The sequence below is a fragment of the Lissotriton helveticus genome, chromosome 3_1, assembly GCF_964261635.1.
Source record: "Lissotriton helveticus chromosome 3_1, aLisHel1.1, whole genome shotgun sequence".
NCBI lineage: Eukaryota > Metazoa > Chordata > Amphibia > Caudata > Salamandridae > Lissotriton > Lissotriton helveticus.
This window is the reverse complement of record NC_136061.1, coordinates 1926340509-1926362190: the sequence shown is the minus strand read 5'-3', so window position 1 is coordinate 1926362190 and position 21682 is coordinate 1926340509. Positions and strand designations below refer to the sequence as shown.

Here is a 21682-nt window from a genome sequence, read left to right as displayed (position 1 = left end):
CCCTTCCTCTTGCTCTTCCTCCGCCTCTCGCAATACTTTTTTCCAGATTGACCAATTCGACCTCCTCTAAAACTGACCAGTTTTTTGACTGGTAGGTGCTTCGTGTTGACCCATCATCACTAATGCTGGATTCACTTGCACTTGATACTAATTTTTGTATTGGATAGTTCTTTTTCAAATTATCATATTTTCTAGCAAAAGTCAATATTCTGCCATGAATATAATCCTGTTCATCCCTTTGGAATTTCCGCTCTTTGCGTTCTTCGATTTCATTTTCATAAGAGTCCAATCTAGTTTCCATTTCCTTGCGGAGTTTGGCAACTTCATCTTGATTGGTCTCATTTGTAATGTTATCTTCCAGCTCTTTGATCTTTAGTTTGATCTCATCCACCTCAATGCGTGCATGCTTTACAAGAATGCGCATCATGTTCAGAGAGCATTGGGTATTATTATCTATCCATTCTTCAATTAGTTCTTTCTTTACCTCTGTATGAGTTGGCATTGTGAATATCCTGAGCCCTCGAGGGATGCGTTTCACTTCTAAGTACTTTTCTAAAGCGATTGCCTCCCAACTTTTATTGATCTCTTTCTTGTATAATTTTTCTAAAGCGTTTAGCTGCTGCTTTAGAGTGTTGACAGGTATTGAGGACGCTGTCGAGGTTGCTGGAGTTTCATCTGGCTTGCCCCCAGCTTTAAACATCGTGGTTACTTTTGAAGCTCTTTTTGCTATACGAGCCTCCATTGTTGTAGTTTAATAATGTGCTTCATGCAATTGTACCTTAAAGGGTGAAACAATGTTTTTAGTCTCTGTCGCTTTAAGGCTCGATCCTGATCTGACTATTCTTCGTGAAGCTGCCCGTTTTGTTCACGGAGTCAGCATTTTCCATACGTAGATTTTGTCAGCCACTTCAAATTCCTGCTTGCATTCATGGGAGTTGCACTCCGCTTACCTTATGCGGGACTGCTTCACTCGGAGGTTGCGCTGCGCAGCTTCTCCTTCAGTCCGGCAAGGTAATCACTCGCACGCAGCCTTTCGGTGCAGGAAGTTGGGCGCGTCACTCGGCTTAATTTCTCAACATCCAAAGAGATCCAATAGCCATGTGGGCGCGCTCTGCAGTGTGTGCTCTGCCCAGGGGTCGGATCCTGACCCAGGTAACTTTTGAAACAAAGGAGGCGGCACAATCAGGAATCGATTTAAAGCCTTATTTATTACAAGACTTCACCCCACCAACGCGTTTCGGCCTCACTCGGCCTTGCTCACGGTTGGTTAGTCCCTCTACAGTGTTTGTATTTATACTAGCCCATTTGTAGCCATTTATGAGGCATTATGGGAGATGTAGTTTCAGTGCATTTTAGTGATTAAATTAAAGAAAAGAAAGACTTTGTATGCTTTTAAATTATAGCACTTTGGTAACAGTCAGTGTTCATGATAGTGGGTTCAGTACCCTTTGTCTTATCTTGATGTTTATTCTTTATCCGTTGTTATTAAGGGTGTAGTACCCATTTTTATTCTGAGATTCTTATTCCAGGTGAACATGCAGATCCTCTCCAAAGTTCATCCCCTTCGGGTATTTGGTTCGGAGTCTGATTATCATGCGCGACTCCATCTGTCGCAGTCTTCTAACCACATCACCTCCTCTTTCCATTTTGTCCAGTACTTTTGCTCCAAAGAAATGCATTTGCCTCCAGTCGCCGTTCTGGCATGTACTCATGTGCTTCGCAGTGGCATATTGCATGTTGGAATTTTTTACTGCTCGAATATGTTCCAAAATTCTTTTCTTCAACATGCAAGTTGTGCACCCCACATATTTCATTCCACATTTGCATTCGATTATGTAAATAACATTTTTTGAGGTGCATGAGATTTGTTGATCTATTCTCATTAACTTGCCATCTGGTTCCTCAATTACTTTCATACTTTTTCCAATTTTGCAGGCTTTGCAAGTGTTGCAGGGTTGGAATCCTTTTCGCTGCGTTTCTAGCCAGTTCTGTTTTGGCTTTTCTTGGAAGTGACTTTTGACCAATAGGTCTTTCAGTGAAGTGTTTTTTTGTATATTATTTGTGGTGAGTTGCCAATGGTACTGCCAATATCAGGATCATTTTTCAGAAGATGCCAGTATTTTTTCATTATTCGGGCAATGTTGGAACTTTCTTTACTGTAGGTCATTATTAATCTTGGAGGTGTGTGGGTTTCACTTTTTTTAGGTTGTTCCATCAATGTTTGGGTGCGTGTTATTTGGTCGATTTTTCTTTTACACTTGGTCAACACTCTTTCTTCATAGCCTCTCGCTCTGAATCTGCATTTACTTTCTTCAATGATTTTCTCAGCATCTTCAGCTACCGAGCAATTCCTCTTTAGTCTTGTGAATTCGCCATACGGTATACTTCGCAGGAGTGGTGTGGGATGAAAACTTGTTCCATGAAGTACACTATTTGTGGCTGTCTTTTTTCGAAATAGAGTTGATTCCAACTTTTCATTGAGCACATATATTTTGGTGTCCAAGAAATCTATCTCCTTAGTGCTGGTATTGCATGTGAATTGTAATCCGACATTGTTGTTGTTAAGTTTATTGAAGTATATCTGAAATTGCTCATTCGTGCCGTGCCAAATAATGAACAGGTCGTCGATGTACCGAACCCATAACATTATCCGTTCCAGATCTTGTTGATTTTCTTCATTCCATGCTATGGTTTTCTCCCACCACCCCATAGTGATGTTGGCGTAATTCGGTGATAGAGAAATGCCCATGGCGGTGCCGCAGATTTGTTTGAATAGTTGCTTGTTGAAGAAAAAAACATTATTCTTCAAACATAGATCAATCATTGACATTAACATTTTCGAATGGTCTAGGTATGTGATATTCCGTTGTTTGAAATAGTATTCACAGGCTTGCATTCCGATGTCATGGCGGATTGAGGTGTAGAGTGAAACTACATCAATGGTTACTAGCAAAAATTCGGGGTTCCAGGTCACATTCATTAGAATTCTCAAAAAATCACCGGTGTCTTTTATGTACGATGGAAGATTGCGCAGTGGGTACTGGCGTTTTTCTTCGTTTTGCCCTGCGAGTTTTTCTGGCGCTGATGTGGGGGTTGTTTGATTTTGTTGCCCCCTTCCTCTTCCGTGCATATATTCTCTCCCGAAAATTCATAAGACCTTAAATCAGCCACCAGGGAGGCCCATTGTTTCTTCATGTGGATCATTATACGAAAACATTTCCAATTACGCTGACAAATTTTTGGCCCCCATTGCCCAAAGTCTTCCATCGTACATAAAAGACACCGGTGATTTTTTGAGAATTCTAATGAATGTGACCTGGAACCCCGAATTTTTGCTAGTAACCATTGATGTAGTTTCACTCTACACCTCAATCCGCCATGACATCGGAATGCAAGCCTGTGAATACTATTTCAAACAACAGAATATCACATACCTAGACCATTCGAAAATGTTAATGTCAATGATTGATCTATGTTTGAAGAATAATGTTTTTTTCTTCAACAAGCAACTATTCAAACAAATCTGCGGCACCGCCATGGGCATTTCTCTATCACCGAATTACGCCAACATCACTATGGGGTGGTGGGAGAAAACCATAGCATGGAATGAAGAAAATCAACAAGATCTGGAACGGATAATGTTATGGGTTCGGTACATCGACGACCTGTTCATTATTTGGCACGGCACGAATGAGCAATTTCAGATATACTTCAATAAACTTAACAACAACAATGTCGGATTACAATTCACATGCAATACCAGCACTAAGGAGATAGATTTCTTGGACACCAAAATATATGTGCTCAATGAAAAGTTGGAATCAACTCTATTTCGAAAAAAGACAGCCACAAATAGTGTACTTCATGGAACAAGTTTTCATCCCACACCACTCCTGCGAAGTATACCGTATGGCGAATTCACAAGACTAAAGAGGAATTGCTCGGTAGCTGAAGATGCTGAGAAAATCATTGAAGAAAGTAAATGCAGATTCAGAGCGAGAGGCTATGAAGAAAGAGTGTTGACCAAGTGTAAAAGAAAAATCGACCAAATAACACGCACCCAAACATTGATGGAACAACCTAAAAAAAGTGAAACCCACACACCTCCAAGATTAATAATGACCTACAGTAAAGAAAGTTCCAACATTGCCCGAATAATGAAAAAATACTGGCATCTTCTGAAAAATGATCCTGATATTGGCAGTACCATTGGCAACTCACCACAAATAATATACAAAAAAAACACTTCACTGAAAGACCTATTGGTCAAAAGTCACTTCCAAGAAAAGCCAAAACAGAACTGGCTAGAAACGCAGCGAAAAGGATTCCAACCCTGCAACACTTGCAAAGCCTGCAAAATTGGAAAAAGTATGAAAGTAATTGAGGAACCAGATGGCAAGTTAATGAGAATAGATCAACAAATCTCATGCACCTCAAAAAATGTTATTTACATAATCGAATGCAAATGTGGAATGAAATATGTGGGGTGCACAACTTGCATGTTGAAGAAAAGAATTTTGGAACATATTCGAGCAGTAAAAAATTCCAACATGCAATATGCCACTGCGAAGCACATGAGTACATGCCAGAACGGCGACTGGAGGCAAATGCATTTCTTTGGAGCAAAAGTACTGGACAAAATGGAAAGAGGAGGTGATGTGGTTAGAAGACTGCGACAGATGGAGTCGCGCATGATAATCAGACTCCGAACCAAATACCCGAAGGGGATGAACTTTGGAGAGGATCTGCATGTTCACCTGGAATAAGAATCTCAGAATAAAAATGGGTACTACACCCTTAATAACAACGGATAAAGAATAAACATCAAGATAAGACAAAGGGTACTGAACCCACTATCATGAACACTGACTGTTACCAAAGTGCTATAATTTAAAAGCATGCAAAGTCTTTCTTTTCTTTAATTTAATCACTAAAATGCACTGAAACTACATCTCCCATAATGCCTCATAAATGGCTACAAATGGGCTAGTATAAATACAAACACTGTAGAGGGACTAACCAACCGTGAGCAAGGCCGAGTGAGGCCGAAACGCGTTGGTGGGGTGAAGTCTTGTAATAAATAAGGCTTTAAATCGATTCCTGATTGTGCCGCCTCCTTTGTTTCAAAAATTACCTGGGTCAGGATCCGACCCCTGGGCAGAGCACACACTGCAGAGCGCGCCCACATGGCTATTGGATCTCTTTGGATGTTGATATATATATATATATATATATTCCACAAGTTGTCGCTTCCGGTGAACAGGCGTACACCAATAGTGTCCCGCAACAAAGAGCCGACCCAAAAGGTGCTGGTGCAAGGTGAAGTTTATTCTTGTAAAGCCAGCGCTGCCGCCATGACGCGTTTCGCCTCCAGTGAGGCATGATCACATGATGGCAAAATGAAACCCCTCATTTTGTTCCTTTTCAAATTAAATGTATTAAGTGTTACCACTTTATTCCAATCAAGCTGACTTAAGGTGTGCCATACTTTTGTCATAAGTAAGACTGTTTTTTTTTTTTTTTTTTTTTTTTTTAAATTTGTTTTTATTGTTGCGATAAAGTATCTCGACACAGCATAAACAGTCCGCCGACGTGGCCTCAACATTCAGCCACGATCAGCTATGTGTGCAACATTTTCTTGCTATATAGAACTGGTACACATAAACATGACTTCGCGAGTCTGTGCATTATAATCACATAAAGGTTCCTGCAGGCTGAGCAGTGACGGGACAATATCGCCATAGGGGCGATGAAGCAGATCAAATGGGCACTCTCATGCCATAACAGCGCTGGATCTGGATCTGTACCGTGCACATAATAGTGTTACCAGTAAACAGGGGGGTAACAGAACTGTGGGAGGGAAGCATGAAGGCGTTAGCAGGGTCTAGGTAGAGGGAGGGCTGCAGCGGATGTAAAGGCGGGGGGGGTGGGGGGGGGGGGGAAGCCCACAGATGGCCGGACATGCAGGAGGTCGCCCATGACGTAGGGGGTTAACGGGGTCCGACTCTGGGGTGACTCACGTCAGGTGAAGGCTACTGGTCTCCTTGGGTGGGGGGAGGGGAAGGGTCAGGCGGGTCCCCAGTCTGCGTGGACTGGCGGAAGCTGTGAAGGAGCATGGCCCATTCCATGGAGATGGGAAGTTTGCGCGCGCCCTTGGCTTCTTCCTCCCTTAAAGCGTCTTCCTCTGCTGCCGCCCATTTGCTAACCGCCCCCTTCCATTGTGCTATGGGGGGACCCTCTGGGGATCGCCAGCGCATGGTTATACATCTATTGGCTAGTAGGAGCGCTAAGGACACGAAGCGCCGTCGTACCGGTTCACGCTTAGAGATGTGGAGAATGCCTAATGCACTAGTCTCCCGGGTGGCTAGTGTAGTGAGTCCCGTGAGTGCCCGTAGTGTGTCGTGTACCCCCTGCCAGAATGGCTGAAGATTGGGACAGTCCCAGAACATGTGACGGAAGTTCGCAGCCGGGATGCAGCATCTGGGGCACAGAAAGGGCGTGGAGGGGTAGAACTTCTGTAATCGTGCTGGGGTGAGATATGCCCTGTGTAATATATAATACTGAATATTTTTGAAGCGGGCGTTCCTAGAGACGCGTTTAGGGGCCTCGAGAGCTTTAGTCCACTCTGAGTCGTGCAAAATACGGCCTATATCCTCCTCCCAAGTGGCTCGTAGGGCCGCCAAGGGGGTGTATGAGAGTTCCCGGATGGATTTGTAGAGCCATGTGACCAGGTGGCGACCCACCCCCATATGTAGAATAGTATGTATTACTGGATGCGTGTCTGGCTCGCCATTCTGAAGATTGAAATGGGGTCGGTATCCGTCGAGTAATTGTCTATACCTAAGGAATTGGCCAGGGGAGAGCCCGTATTCTGCGATCAGGCGGTCCAGCGGTTTCAGTTGACCCTCCTCGAAGAGTGATTCCAGGTCTGTGATACCACAGCGGGACCAGTCGGCGAGTAGTGGGGCCGCAAAGTAGGATTCCTGCTTGGGGCCGCCTATTAACGGCAGCAGCGGGGAGTATGGGGGCCTAGCGGGGGAGAGCCGGTGTATCCGCAGCATACATCGACGCGCGATCGTCACCTGAAGGGGGTAAGTGCGCCGTGGCTTGGTGCCCGGAAGGAGCAGACGAGTGAGTTCCGGGGTCGTGATTCTCCCAGTAGGAGTAACCGTTTCCTGAGGGTAACGGTCCGCTGTCCAGTAGGATAGCCACTGGAGCTGTGCTGCGAGGAAATATGCCTCGAAGGATGGAGCTCCGAGTCCCCCCTGTGTTGTGGGGAGTTGAAGAGTTTTCAGGGCGACTCTGTGGCGGCCGGCTCCCCAAATGAGAGTTCCCAAGAGGGAATCAACGTCGCGAAAGAAGGACCTGGGTGGTATCACCGGCAGGTTTGTGAAATGGTAGAGGAGCCGGGGGAGCATCACCATTTTAGCGAGGGCTATCCGTCCAATCGGGGCCAGTGGTAAAGTATTCCAGAAGGCGACCGTCGGGCGCAGACTCTCGAGTACCGCGCGGTGATTGCCTTCAAGGATGTCCGTCGGAGAATGGTATAGGCGGACGCCAAGGTATCGGGGAGCTTCCGTGGACCATGAAAGACTATGTGGTCCGAGGTCGATGTCCCGGGGGGGTAGGTCCGGGTGTAGGGGGTAAACTACGGACTTGTCCCAGTTGACTTGCAGACCCGAGGCAGCCGCAAAGTCCGCCAATGTATTCCCTATGGGGGTTAGGTCCATTGCAATGTCCCGGACATATATGAGGAGATCATCCGCGTACATGGACACACAATGGGTCCCATCTGCAAGCGGTACTCCCCAGTTCACGCCCTCCCGACGCAGTCGAACCGCCAGCGGCTCGACCGCTAGCGCGAACAAGAGGGGCGACAAGGGGCAACCCTGCCTTGTGCCTCGTCGGACTGCAAACGCCGGCGAGATACGTTTCCCGATACGAACTCGAGTAGTGAGGTCGGTGTATAAGAGGCGGGTATATGCCATGAGCGTCGGGCCGAGATTAAGGCGACGCAGGACCGAAAACAGGTAGGGCCAGGTGAGGGTGTCAAACGCCTTCTCCAGGTCCATAATGAGGCAGGCAGCACGGGGAAATCTGTCGCGTATCTGATCTTGGATATGGAAGACTCGACGAAGGTTCTGGGAGGTATTTCTCCCGGGGACGAAGCCGCATTGGTCGGGATGGACCAGCGGGCGTATGATCTGCGCATAACGCTCAGCTAGGATCTTCCCCAGTATCTTACAATCGGCTGACAGGAGGGTGATAGGTCGGTATGACCCCATGTGAAGCGGGTCTCTGTGGGGCTTAAGGAAGGTGACAATCACGGATTCCCGTAGCGACTGGGGTAGTGTCCCCAGGTGCAGTGACGCCTCGAACATCCGTGACAGACGGGGAACCACCAGGGGAGAGAATGTGGCGTAGTATTCTAGTGGGAAGCCATCCAGTCCCGGCGCTTTATTTCGGGACATGGCGCGCATCGCCTGGGTGATGTCAGCAGGAATTATCTTGGCGTCTAATGTTTGTCATAAGTAAGACTGTTAGCGTTCTAGTTGTTCTTTAGAACACTCTGGGACATTCTGGCATTGGGCTATAGTTGGGCTACATCTGGCTGATATTTGGGCTACATTTGGGCTCTTTTGTCTCTGGTGGCCATCTTGGGAGACTGCATATCAGAATTTTTTTAATGAAATATAAGAGGATTTGAGAAGTCACTCAAAATGTGCCCTAATTTTTTTTTCTTCAGCACTAATCATAATTTCTATGGCAAAATGAACCCCCTCACTTTGTTCCTTTGCAAATTAAATGTTTTAAGTGTTAACACTTTATTCCAATCAAGATGACTTCAGGTGTGCCATACTTTTGTCATAAGTAAGACTGTTAGCGCTCTAGTTGTTCTGTCATTGGGCTATAGTTGGGCTACATCTGGCTGATATTTGGGCTACGTTTGTTTTTTTTTGTCTCTGGTGGCCATCTTTGGGCTACATTGGGCTACATTTGGGCTCTAACATATATATAGCCCAATGTAGCCCAATATATATTTTTTCAAAGTTATTTTTCGTAAAAACCACTGGAGCATATATCTTGAGACATAGCAAAGGCACATCGGGGTACCAGTCCCTACAATTTTGCCAAGTTTGGTGGAAATCCATTCAGCCGTTCGGGCTAAAAGTGAGTCCAACCGCCCTATGGAAATTAACATGGGGAAAACACGTTTTGGGACCCCCCTTTTATCTTGGCCCCTGCTTGACGGATCCCCCCGAAACTTTCAGGGAAGGAGCGGAGCACAGCGAGGCAAAGTTAAGGAAAATTACAGGCAGATCCCTCATTCGGCGCCAAAGTTATTCCCAATAGAATGTTGCGGATTTCCTATGGAAAACGATCCTAACTATAACTACCAGTAGGTAATATATATATATATATATATATATATATATATATATATATATATATATATATACTCCTTTCTTCTGAATCAGCTAAAGAAATAACGGAACGGACTACACTTGTTTGGTGCAGCGTTGTTTATTTCGTGCTTTTTTCGGCCGCCATGACGCGTTTCGGGCTTCGCAGAGCCCTTGATCTCATGACCTGCCAGTGAGTTTCTCTCATTTTTAAAGTGCTAGAGTACTGACATTTAACAGTGAACATAAACAAAAGACTTCCGTTTATGTTGTATTTGCGTTATTTGCTTACACATATATTTGCAATTCTTATAATAACAATTTTGTTAACCACTTTGTTATGCAACATTTCATTATATATAAATATATATTTGATCTCAGAAATGTTCAAACGGTATGGTAGGTTTGTTAAAAATTTCTGTAAAATACATCTTGTCATTTTGCCATTGTTACTGGACACAGTTGACATCATAAAAATTCATCCTAGAAATCCAAAGTTAAAGATTCCAACATATAAGATCCAACAATTTTTTCTGCTTGGATTTTCCTGGACTCATAGCGTTACTGTGGAAAATCCATTTCCTAGTTATTGTAGCTACCTAGGTTCTTAGTAGGCAACCAGAGTTTGTAAAACATATACATTATAAATCAGTTATGCATTATAAATAACTGTATAAATACTTGTTAAAAGCATAATATTGATTATAAATAATAAAAAGACAAATCTTTTTCATTATAAATAATTTAAAAACTGTTTCTTTCTTGGTGCATATCTGTTGGTAAAAACTTGGTTTATACATTTAAGTGTCCTCCTGATTGCTCATGTTACCCAGCCTCAACCATAGTGGTCACAAATATAACGTTTGAATTACTGCAATAATTTATACTGTGCAATGTGCTAAGTGCAAAATACAGTGCAAACAATTATTTTAGTGCAACAATATACTCATTATGCTCACCAGCATAATAAAATATTGTATAAAAATATACCTAAATATTAAATTCTGTATGTATACTTATATATACCAAGATTCTAGTCCTCAAAGCTTCACAAGAACTCAGCACTCCTGGCAGTTAAAGATATCAATTCATTTTATTGTGGCGTGTGAGAAAATCAACGTGTTTCGGTTGCACCGCAACCTTGATATATATAAGTGTGTGTGTGTCTACATTGGAAAATCAGTTTTTGTTTGCTAATAACTTAATACCTTTGGGGCCTTTTAATGACACTGAACAAAACTTGCCAAAAAATAGGTTCTTACACCTTTTCTCCTTCCTGTAAAGTTATGGGGTGATCTGTGAAGCGGAAGATGAGTGGGGCGCTCCCCATTCATTTTTCCATAGGAAAACTGAACTGTGATACCACAGAAAGTGTCAAACCGAATTACACCTAATTTGAAAGAAAGCACAGAGGATCTGAGGAGTAGAAAAATCTCAAGACGAGATCTGATTGGCATCCACCACATCAACCACGAGGTCGCCATCTTAGGACTCTGAACTGAGTCTTGAGTCCTATGATAATGGGTAAAAAAAAGATATAAGGGGGCAGGATAGGGATATTCTGCCCCCCTAGATTTGTGGTGGAAATGGGGCATAATAAAAAGAATCGTGGCTCTTGCGCTCTTAAAAACCTCAACCCCCCCCAGGTGGTCCAGGGCCTGGGGCAGTGCACTGCTTTTTAGAGGAGAGGAAGTATGCAAACCCACTTCCCGAGCCTTCTTCAGGCCTCTAGGACTCCATCCCCAGGGGCTGAATTAGTTCATATGGGGAGGGGGCATGCAGCGCCCCTCCCCAAGCCGTATTGAGACCCCGGGCACACCATCCCCTGACAGATACACATTTGGAGCAGATAGGGTGTGCAGACCTTTTTCGGGAGCCTCTACAGCCCCATGGATCCAATCCCCTGGGGACAAATTTTTAAAAAGTGGGAGGGGCTGCACGACCCCCTCCCAGAGGCTGCAAGACCCCCTCCCAGAGCTTTTTCAGGGAAAACTAATATGTCCCCACCTAGTGGGAGCTGCAAAAATGCTCCTGCCAGGTTGGGAGAACCCCTGCTCTCGCTGGGCCGGAGCAAAGTCCGCTCATGCTGCACCCAGGATAGGTGCAAGAGGAGAGCCGGCGGGCCGTGGAGATATGGCGCTCCCTCCACAGTCCCCAATGGAGTGAGCTGTGAGTGCCCTGGGCGGGCAGTGGGGCACTCAATGTAGGCCTGGGGGATGGCGCCTGGATACTCTAAACGCTCGGTGACAGGGGCCTGGGACGATGTGCCCCCTTCCCTTAAGAAAAATGCGGCCCTGGAGATGGTGTCCCCAGGGCCCATAAAGGCTCAGGGGAGCTGCATTCCTCACTGTCCAATAAATGAATTTAAAAAAAAAACAGAATTGCTGGTTCCCTCTGACACCCAGAATGGGTGCAGAGGGAGAGCTGGCAGGGCCACGGAGGCCCTGATGCTCTGCCCCAGTCAACAAAAAATATGTATGTGGGTGCCCCGGTGGGCACCGAAACTAAAAATAAATACAAAAATGAATAATAAATTAGTGACTTGAGCTTCTCAAGTATTATTCATAGCTCCTTGAAGGAGCATCCTATTATTCTCTGTAAAGCTTTTTTTTTTTAGCTTAGTGATGCCCCAAGCAGGGGCTGGGGTACCACAAAGCATTTTTTGTTAATATTGTGGCAGCTGCAGGGAGTGCAACCCCCCAGCAAAATGTATCACGGGTCATTAAATCCATTTCTTAAAGATGGGTGCCCTGGTTCCTACCCAGGGCACACACCATATACTTGTCGGAGGCTGAGGAGGGAGTCTCAAAGCCACCACGACACAAACTGGCTCCACACATGCCAAGGGAGCCGGAATTGCTGCCGCCCGCAAGGAGCAGCTACCTATGCTGCCCCCTCTGGGCCGGAGCAATATTTTGATCTTTTTTCCTGCCAGCATTAGTGCGCGCAGGGAAGCAGATCAAAAGTCTTCTTCTCACTGGCGCGAGCATTTTTGAAGCTCCTGCTGACTGGGGCAGACTTTGTGTTTCCTCCTGCGTGGCAGGAGGTTTGAAAATGCTCCGGCCAGGTGGGAGCAAAACCTAGGTTTCCCAGTCCGCTCCGTTGCAGGCAGGAACATCGGTGTGTCCAGGAGTGGGCTCCCCATGTGCCAGAATGTGAAACAGCACTGGGGGATGGGGTCGAGTTGCACCCTCTCTTTTACAAAATTTAGTAGCGTTTGGGGATAGGATCCGCGGGGCCTTTAGGGGCTCTGGGAGAGTGGCCCTATCCCCTTAAAAATACATCAGGCCCCAGGATCTGGGGTCCCTGGCACCAAAAGCAGCGCAGGGAGGATGGCTTTGTGCCCCTTACCCTAAAAAATGGGACCAAAAACAGCTTGGCGAGGGGACCAAGTGCGCCCCCACCCCAAAAAAAGAAAAACCATAATTTCACTAGGCCATGGTCCACCCTGGGGGTTTAGAAAAGAAGCACCGGAGACCGGGCTTTTTTTTTGCTGTGGATTTGCAGATCCTTTGCTATTTGTGGCAAAATGTTTAAAAAAAAAGTTTTTAGCCTCATTCAGTGTCTGGGATCCCACCAACAGGTCTAGGGGATCAGGGGATCTGTACCCTGCACCCTTATGTCTTTTTCTCTGCATTTTTCTAGGACTCTGGGCCGAATACTAAGATGGCTGACACCATTTCCTAGTTGAGGTGGTGGCAGCAAATAAGATCTCACTTTTAGATCTGTTGGCGCCGTGGATCCTCTGTGCCGCGGATACTATGACGCATGGTATATAAAAAAAATTTAACCTTCATTTCTCAAAAACTACTGAACAGATTTACACAAAAAGCTGACTCTCTGGACCAGTATATAGCTTTGTGTCAAATATGGTGTAAATCCGTTCAGCAGTTTGGGCTGTAGCAGTGTCTACAATTCCTATGAAAATTTTTATGTAGAAAACACATTTCGGGCCCCCCTTTTTCTCTGCCTCTGCTTACCGGATCACCCTGAAACCGCCCTGACTGGGCCAGGTCCAGGGGTGATTGTTTCTCATTTTAATTGGGGAGGGGGACATATGCATACCCCATCCCGAGCTGATTTTAGCGCCGGGGAACCCATCAACCGGGGCCAAGAATTTTGTAAAATTCAGAGGGGGCAAGCAGCCTCCGTGCTGACTTTGGGCCTGGGGCCACCACCCCTCTAGGGCCCCTATGAAAGGGAGGGGGTATGTGGCCCCCCCTCCTGGGATCATTTCAGACCTGAGGATCGCCACCACCCAGGGCCCGGCCATGAAAGAAATGGGATGGGGAGCCCCTAGGCCCCCTCCTGGAGCACATCCCACGGATGGCTCCAGCTATATTCCGGGGTACCCATACCTGCAACATAACGGTTTCCTTGTCTGCACTGGCGCAGGCAGGGAATCCTGTTTTTGCTCTCGCTTGGTGGTAGAAATGTTATAGCTCCCTCCAAGCGAGATCAACCACTAAGGGTCTGAATACGAGTTTGGTGGTGTGGGAGCAGCCTGCCACGCCACCGCCCTGCTCCCACACCCCCAAACAGGACAGCTGGCTGCCTGCCAGATTACAAGTTTCCTCGTGGTCGGGCAGCCCTTCGACGTTCCCAGGGTTGCACCTTTCAAAAAAGCACCTGAATAGGAGCACCAAAGCTTGTACCTGAACAGACCGAAATGCACAATGTTGTGCATTTTGTTCTGTGCAGGAACTAGGGGTGCCCGCATACAGGGAGCTCAACATGTGCCCCCCTGCATGCACTCCCATGCACACAGGCACAAGAGTGAAAGCACCGCCACCCTTTCCATAGTGGGCTCACCGCCGGGGGTAGGGTCTAAGTGAAGAAACTCGTAATATGCTTGGTGGTGCAGCAGCAGCACCACCAAGCATATTGCAGCCTCACACTGCTGCGCAACCACCAGGGATTGCTCGGATCACTGGTGGCTGTGGCGGTCCCAAATGGTCCGACCGCCATACTCGCAATACGGCGGTCGGACCACTGATGCGGCGGTCCCTGACTACCACCGTTCCTCTACTACAGGTTCAATGGTCTGATGGAGCGCCAAACTCGTAATAAGGCCATAAGTCCGCTCCCAGCGGGCGGGAGCATCAAAAATGTTCCCGCAAACTGGGAGCGGACTTTTCATCTGTTTGCACTGAAGTGGGCAGGTAAAAAAAGATTAAATAATTGCTACTGCCCACAGGGAGCAGCATTTTTAGCTGGTCCCTGTGGGCGGGAGAAATGCAGGTTTTCAATGGAGGCGGGGTGCTGGGTGTGGCCGCTGGGTCAATGGGGCTCCCTCCCGCAATCCCCAACAAAGATGCAGTGGGTGGCCTGGGTGGGCTTTAATGCACCCACCCTTTATCGTCTGGGCCCTGGGCATGGAGTCCGCGTGATGGGGTCCTCAAGACTGAAATTGGCCCGGGGAGCGGGGCTGTGCGGCCTCCCTCCCTGATGATTAATTGTACAGGCCCCCTGGAATGGGGTCCCCGGGGCCAATATTGGTCCGGGAGGGGGGCTGTGGGCCCCATTTACAATATGGCCGGGCCCTGAGAGATGGGGTCCCTGGGGTGAAAATCGCCCAGAGTAGGGGGGATGCGCGCACAACTCCCCCTTAAATTAAGCAGCAGGCTCCGTGGGATGTGTCCCCAGTGCCAAATACAGCATGGGGAGCGGGGCTATGTGCCCCCCTCCTGGGTTGGCTAGATACAGGAGGTTGGCCATAGGGCCTGGCCAGGCCCTGCGGCCAAGCTGTACGTGGCTTGTTGTTGGCTGAATGAGATGGGTTGGCTGCAGGGCCTGGCCATGCACAGTGGCGGTTGGAGTAACTTAACTTAAGATAATAAATATTACTGTACGTTAAAAAAAGCCCTAGAAATTCACAGAAAAAAAACAAAGGTTACAGGGACGTTATAGTTAGGAAATAGCATTAACAAAACTTCGAAATTCACAGAAAACCAAAGGTTACAGGGATGTTAGTGTTAGGAAATAGAATTTAAAAAAAACTTAACTAAAAGTTTTAAATTCACTAAAAACCAAAAGTTACGTTCAGATTTTACACACACAGAACAATAGAAATTCATCAGTTAAGAGTTCTGTCAAGTAACTATAACTTGTGCTGTAAGGTAACTATAACTTGCGCCCTCACCGTGCACTACTAATAACTGCACATATTCCATCACTTATGATATCTTCTATGACATTATTAATAATAGCAGTGCAGCATTTGCTGTAAAATTATTGATGAGAAAACTGTGCATGGCGGGGGCACGAGGTATAATTAGCTCAGGGTACGAGTTATAGTTAATTGAGAGAACTCCAAATATAACTGTTGAATTTCTGTAGGCTTGTGTGTGTAAAATCTGAACCTAACTATAATATCCTTGTAACTTTAGTTTTTTTGTTCTAATTTTTAAGGTTTTTCAAATTCTATTTCCTAACTATACCGCCCCTGCAACCTTCTGCCTTTTTTTCAGTACATATGTATTCATAATCCACACAGGCAGCACAGATTTGTTCTAGAGTTTCTAAGTAGCATTGGAGGTCCTAGGAAACTATCTCCAGGGGAATTCCAAAGTGAAACTGATTGCCATCACAAGCTATCAGTCGCAGACTTGAAACTCACACAGACGTGGCCCCATCACCTTCTCTTGGCTCATCCTGCAAAGAGGTAAACCTCACTTTATCTACATGCTAGGCTTTCACATAGTTAGGCCCACAGCTATCGCTAGGTTCAACTTACACAGGTGGGAACTTCCCTCTTCCCCATCTTCATGTTCAGCCTATCACAGAGCTATATACTATCTCATCACGAAACTTAGCCTAAAGATAGGCAGACCAAACTCTATACCAAGATCACAAAGAAGTAGGCCCTATCTTTGGACTCCTAATGCACCAAAGTAGCCCCCTGCGACTTCCAGAAATGGGCCACTGAAAAGAAGACACAGTATATCTCCACTCTTGGGCTTCACAGAAATTCAAAACACGGAGGTAGATCCTCCGGTTTCTATAGGTTCAGCTCCAGGGTAGGTATCCTGCCTTGGTCTGCACTGAAGTATACACTTCCTATATTCAGTTCATTCCTGCAAAGAGGCATTTTCATCTTGATCTCCAAAACATTCAGGTGTAGACCCCCTGTATCTTGCCTAAAGACACTTTTCCATTTCCAGGCTTCAGTTGCATAAAGGTAGAATATCCCATCTCCAAGCTCAGGTAACAGGTGGGCACTATTATACATAAACTAGACTCTGCATTATCTTCAATCTCAGTTTGCAGGTAGGTATGCTTTTTGGATCTATGACCGAACCACGCAAGCGATTACCATGCATGGCTTTACAACACGGTCATTACTGTGACTGTGACACTACCAAGCAAGCCTTTATCATGCAAATGCCATTAACATGCATGCCTTTAGAATGAAAAATGTCATTGTAAATGCATGTAATGTAAAGGCATATGCGTGATAAAACGTTAACAGTTAAGTATTACCCCAATATGTGTGTGTGCGTATATATTTATTTATACACATATACATATATAAATATACATTTAAATATATATATCTAAATAGATGTAAACATATATATATATATATATACACACACACACACATATATATATATATATATACACACACACACACACACACACAAGCATACACCCTTCCCACCGCAAAACCCATACCCACCCTAAAAACCCTTACCACTCAAAAACCCATACCCAACCTAAACCTTAAAAATTCCCTTTCCACTAAAAAACCCAAACCCATCCTAAACCCTCAAATTATCATTGCCACCAAAAAACCCATACCCACTCTAAACCCTAAAAAATCCCTTCCTACTCAAAGCCCCAAACCCACCCTAAACCCTAAAAATTCCTTACAACCCAAAACCCATATACCCTTACCCACCCTAAGCCCTAAAAAACCTTTTCCCTAATATACAGACACACACACATATGTGTATATACATATACATATGATAGTCTTTATTATTCATGCCTTTACAGCGAAATTCTGGCATGCATGGTAAAAGCATATTCGTTGCAAAGACTTGCGTGGTAATGGCGTATGTGACAGTGTTGAATGCGTGGTAAAGCCTGCATGGTAAAGGCATGCGGGGTTCCAGATTAGTTCTAAAGGCGGGGTTGCATTCTATCTACCATCTCCAGGCTTGGGCCAACAGATGTAGCTTTCCTGTCTCCAAACTCACAAACAGAGATAGACCCTCTTCCATTTCAAAGATTTCATTTAATAGATGTGGACCTGTCCAAACTCTAAGGTCTGGCTGAATGAAAGTAGCACCACCACATCTCCAGATTAAGTTCACAGAGATATAGAGCACATTCTTCTCCAGGTTTGGTTGAAATGAGAAACCTCATAAATGTGAACCCTCTCCCATTTCCAGGATTTGCTCAAAGGAAGACATGGCCTAATCTCAAGGCCTTTTGTACAGGTTGTATCTCTCCATCGCCATTGTTTGGCCAGACAGAGGCACATTGTCCTTTATCTCCAGCATCCATCTTCAAAGAGGCAGAATTCCCATCTCCAAACTCACCCAGAAGGTAGACCACTCCCCTTCTATAGCCCACACAGACATTCACCCTTTTCCATATCCAGGCTAGGGCTACCAAGAGCTTCTCACATGTTTCCTTGGCTGACCTACAGGTAGATCCTCCACTATGAGCCAACTCCCATACTTCATGGTTCATGCCTGACAGATAAAGACCTTTTCCCATCTCCCGGCTAAGCCTCAACAGACCAGCATCATCTCCTCTCTAATTTCAGAACATGGATGTGGGCCCATTTCATCTCCAGACAAAGCCCACACAAGCAACCACATCCCTCTCTGAATTAGTCAAAGAAGTCGATCTACTCATGTTTATTGATTTAAACCACATAGAGGCAGACTCTGCCCCTCTACAGGCTTGGTGCAGAGGTTGCTGCCACTCCAATGTACAAGCTCATCACATTCAGACTGAGATAAGGCTTGCTCTACCCCAACCTTGTTTAGCCTGTGTTCTGTGGATTGAAATGTGTTCTCCCTTATCTCCATGCTTGGTTCTCACAAAAATAAATCCATCCCATCCCCAGACTAGCACCGGGCCAAGGCTTGCTATCTTCAGGCAGTGGTAGATCCTTCCACAACTCCAGGATCAGCAGGCATGGAGGTTCATACTTTACAAAAAAGGCCCTCCTAAATCCATAATTGGCCCACACAAAGTTGGAACATCAGTTCTCTATGGACTTGGTGCCACAGATAAGTAGAATCAGTATGATCTCCAGGCTCATCATCTGCATAGGTAGGCAGTCAACTATCTCCAAGCTCACTGGCACGGGTATAGACCATACTTCTTCTCCGGGCTCAGGCAGCTTAATAGTAATCCCTATCCTATCTTCACACTTAAGATGCAAAGAGGCAGTCTCTCCTGTATCTTCCCTATTTGCAAGCTCAAGTCACATAGAGATAGAGAACTTTCTCTGTCTTAAGGCTCAGTATGCACCGGGACAGACCCTTCCCAAGTCTAAGCTCATGTTGCACATATGTAGACAGCTCTTTTGTCAACCTTAGTCATCTGGCTTGGATCTCATAGAGGTAGCTGCATCCCCTCTTTCCTCTAAGTTTAACATGCACAGATGTAGATAGCCCCATGCTTCTCTGGAATTATCTGGCACAATTTCTTCCATCCCCAAGGTCGTGCAAAAGCAGACATCCCCAGATCTCTGGCTCAAAGTTCATCAAGCAGCAGATCATCCTTCATGTCTAAGCTCATATTTCCCAATGAACAACTCTACCACATATTCAGGCTAGGTTCACAAGAGAGATACACCATGCACTATGCCTGTTCTTCAGCTCACATATTTAACCTCCCCACAATCTCCAACTGTGGGAAACCCAAGGTGAACTCCCCCTCAGTCCATATTTTAACCTCTTAGATGTAAATTTTTCCTCTTTCAATGTTCAAGTTGCAGAAAGCTATCTTCCAAAAAGTGCAGGTCTGAACACCACATAGGTTGTCCAACACTGGACCCACTAAGGCAGTCCTTCCTCCATCATTATGTTTAGAGCCACAAAGAAGTTGACCCGAATGTTGGAGGCTCAACTCGCACATTTCCACCTCCGCTTATAGCCAGACTCGGGCTGCACAGAGGAAGAACCTCACTTCAAGTCTCAATTGTCACTTCGTACCTTGGTTAAATGCAGCTTCCCACCAGACCCCCGGGTGCAGATGATAAGATGTTTTGAGAACAGGAAGCACTGTCTTTCCCCTTCTTTCTTCAGGGACAGAGAACCCAGACGACCTCTTGTGATCTTTCCCTTTTCGGACATGGGCACTTGGATAAGGCAACCTGGAGGAAGAGAGGCAAAGCCAAAAATGTATCAACCCTAAACTCCTGATCCAGTATGTATATAAGTACCATAGAGGAGACACACATTGCAACCATTGTTTTGGCTCCCTGTCCTATACACTATAAAAATCAGATTACTGACTCACTCTCTCACCAAAACCATAGAAGTAGTCTGTACATAATTTGACGTACATGTTCCTTTTGTTGCCTCCCTATCACATGCTCAAAAGCACCTCCTCAAATATTGAATGCCGTGGTCTAGATGCCACCATTTGACCTCCCTTGTCACCTGTCTTGTAATACTTATGTGCACTGTCATTCTGTCCCCATTCTTCCGACATATCCTGTTGGATGCCCCCTTTTTACTCTGTCCCTTCCAAACATCTAAGTAATGCCAAGTCATGCATGTCTCTGTTTGCCTCCATTCTTTGCTAGTCATGGCAATTCCCTCTTGTCAATGTTTGTCCCATGCCTTCTATACTTAGAAACGCCCTGTCGTGCCTGCTCCAGTATGCTCCCATCCGCCGCACATGTCTAGCCTTTGCGCTCCTATTCAAATCCCCAAGCCTTGAATGCAATCCTCATACAGCAGCCCTTGAACCCCTTCTAGACTGACAGTGATATGTCCTATCCATGGGTAAAATCTACCTTGTCTTACAAAGGTTTGGCTGGTGTCCAGTAGGATCTCACAGCCCTCCACGATCATGCGCTCAATGGCCAGGTTCTTGCGGATGTTCTCCGTCTCGCTCACCTCGTCGTGCATTATCCTAAGGAAAGAGAAGAAAAACTACATCAGGGTGCTTCGTTTAAGGACAATGCAACAGTGGAAACAGATGCCTAAGCAGATGAGTGCTTCAAACTTTTCTTACAGTTTAGTTCTCATTAAAATCAATACATGCGATAATTCATAAAGTTGTGGATAAAATCCAAAAAATAATTACAGTTAATATCAACTCATCTTTTCAAAAAGGACACTCACTATCTTTTTAAAACTGGCACAAAAATATAATCAATATAAAAATTCTAAAAATATGAACAGGGAACACGATTCGGTGCCTTATTAATAGTACAAGTCAAAATTTTCACTTCGCTCTAGGGTTCAAGAGACCAAGCTGGCTGAATAATTCACTGTCACTTGTATTCGCATCATACGCCATTGGAGCATTTCAAGAACAGCCGTGATGGAATATGCAATGGCTATCCAAATATCCAGTTACTGACCAAAGTCCCGGTCTCCCTGGTCTGACCACATATGATCTTGTGGCCTGGTGGCTGGTGAGGGCCAGAAACAAATACTTTTTTTGCCACTTTTTCCATGAATTTAACCAGCTGAATGTTCAGTGCAATGTACTTGGGATGCAGAGCCTCAATGACGGCGTGTCTGCATGATCGTATTCCTAAAGTCTTAAATTGGCTACGCACCGAGCCTATCTTTCTTTCAGTGAAGCTGGGTCAAATGCAGACAATTTGGATTACTGACTCACTTTGGCTCCTATAAAATCTGCAGATGGCTCTTTCTGTTTAAGTTTAAAAAAATAAAGTTTATTCAAGAAAAAGAAAGAAAGAGAAAATACAGCAAAGGATATAGATACAGTATGATATGAAAACATATGATTATACATAAATTCATGTTTACAGCATCAATAAGGATGAAAAGAGGGGGTAGAGGAAAATACAGAGTTGTAAAACAGGTCTGGTTACTTATCATGAATACAACAACATATTTCTAATAAATATTTATAAACAATTCTGAAAGCAGGAAACGGAATGTCAAGGAGGTTTTAAGCCCTCTTGCTCTGAAACGGCAAGTGCATGTGAAAGCTTAGCTTGACAATCAATAAACTTCGTAACTGGGGACCATAGATGTAGACGTTTTACAGCAAGAGACGCAGGGAATATATATACTGTGTCCAATCTATGATTATGACAAACAGCA

At 45.2% G+C, this 21682-nt stretch overlaps 1 protein-coding gene across 2 annotated transcripts in view; it reads right to left on the bottom strand.

The window, feature by feature from the left end:
• Window positions 1-21682, bottom strand: part of RASGRF1 (Ras protein specific guanine nucleotide releasing factor 1) — a 686570-nt gene that overhangs the window by 288075 nt on the left and 376813 nt on the right. For both annotated transcript variants that reach the window (XM_078682942.1, XM_078682943.1), the window contains 2 exons: window positions 20395-20513; window positions 19586-19746 (listed from right to left, as the gene is read on the bottom strand). In XM_078682942.1, the coding sequence (XP_078539068.1) occupies window positions 19586-19746; window positions 20395-20513 (280 nt within the window). The remainder of the gene's footprint in view (window positions 1-19585; window positions 19747-20394; window positions 20514-21682) is intronic.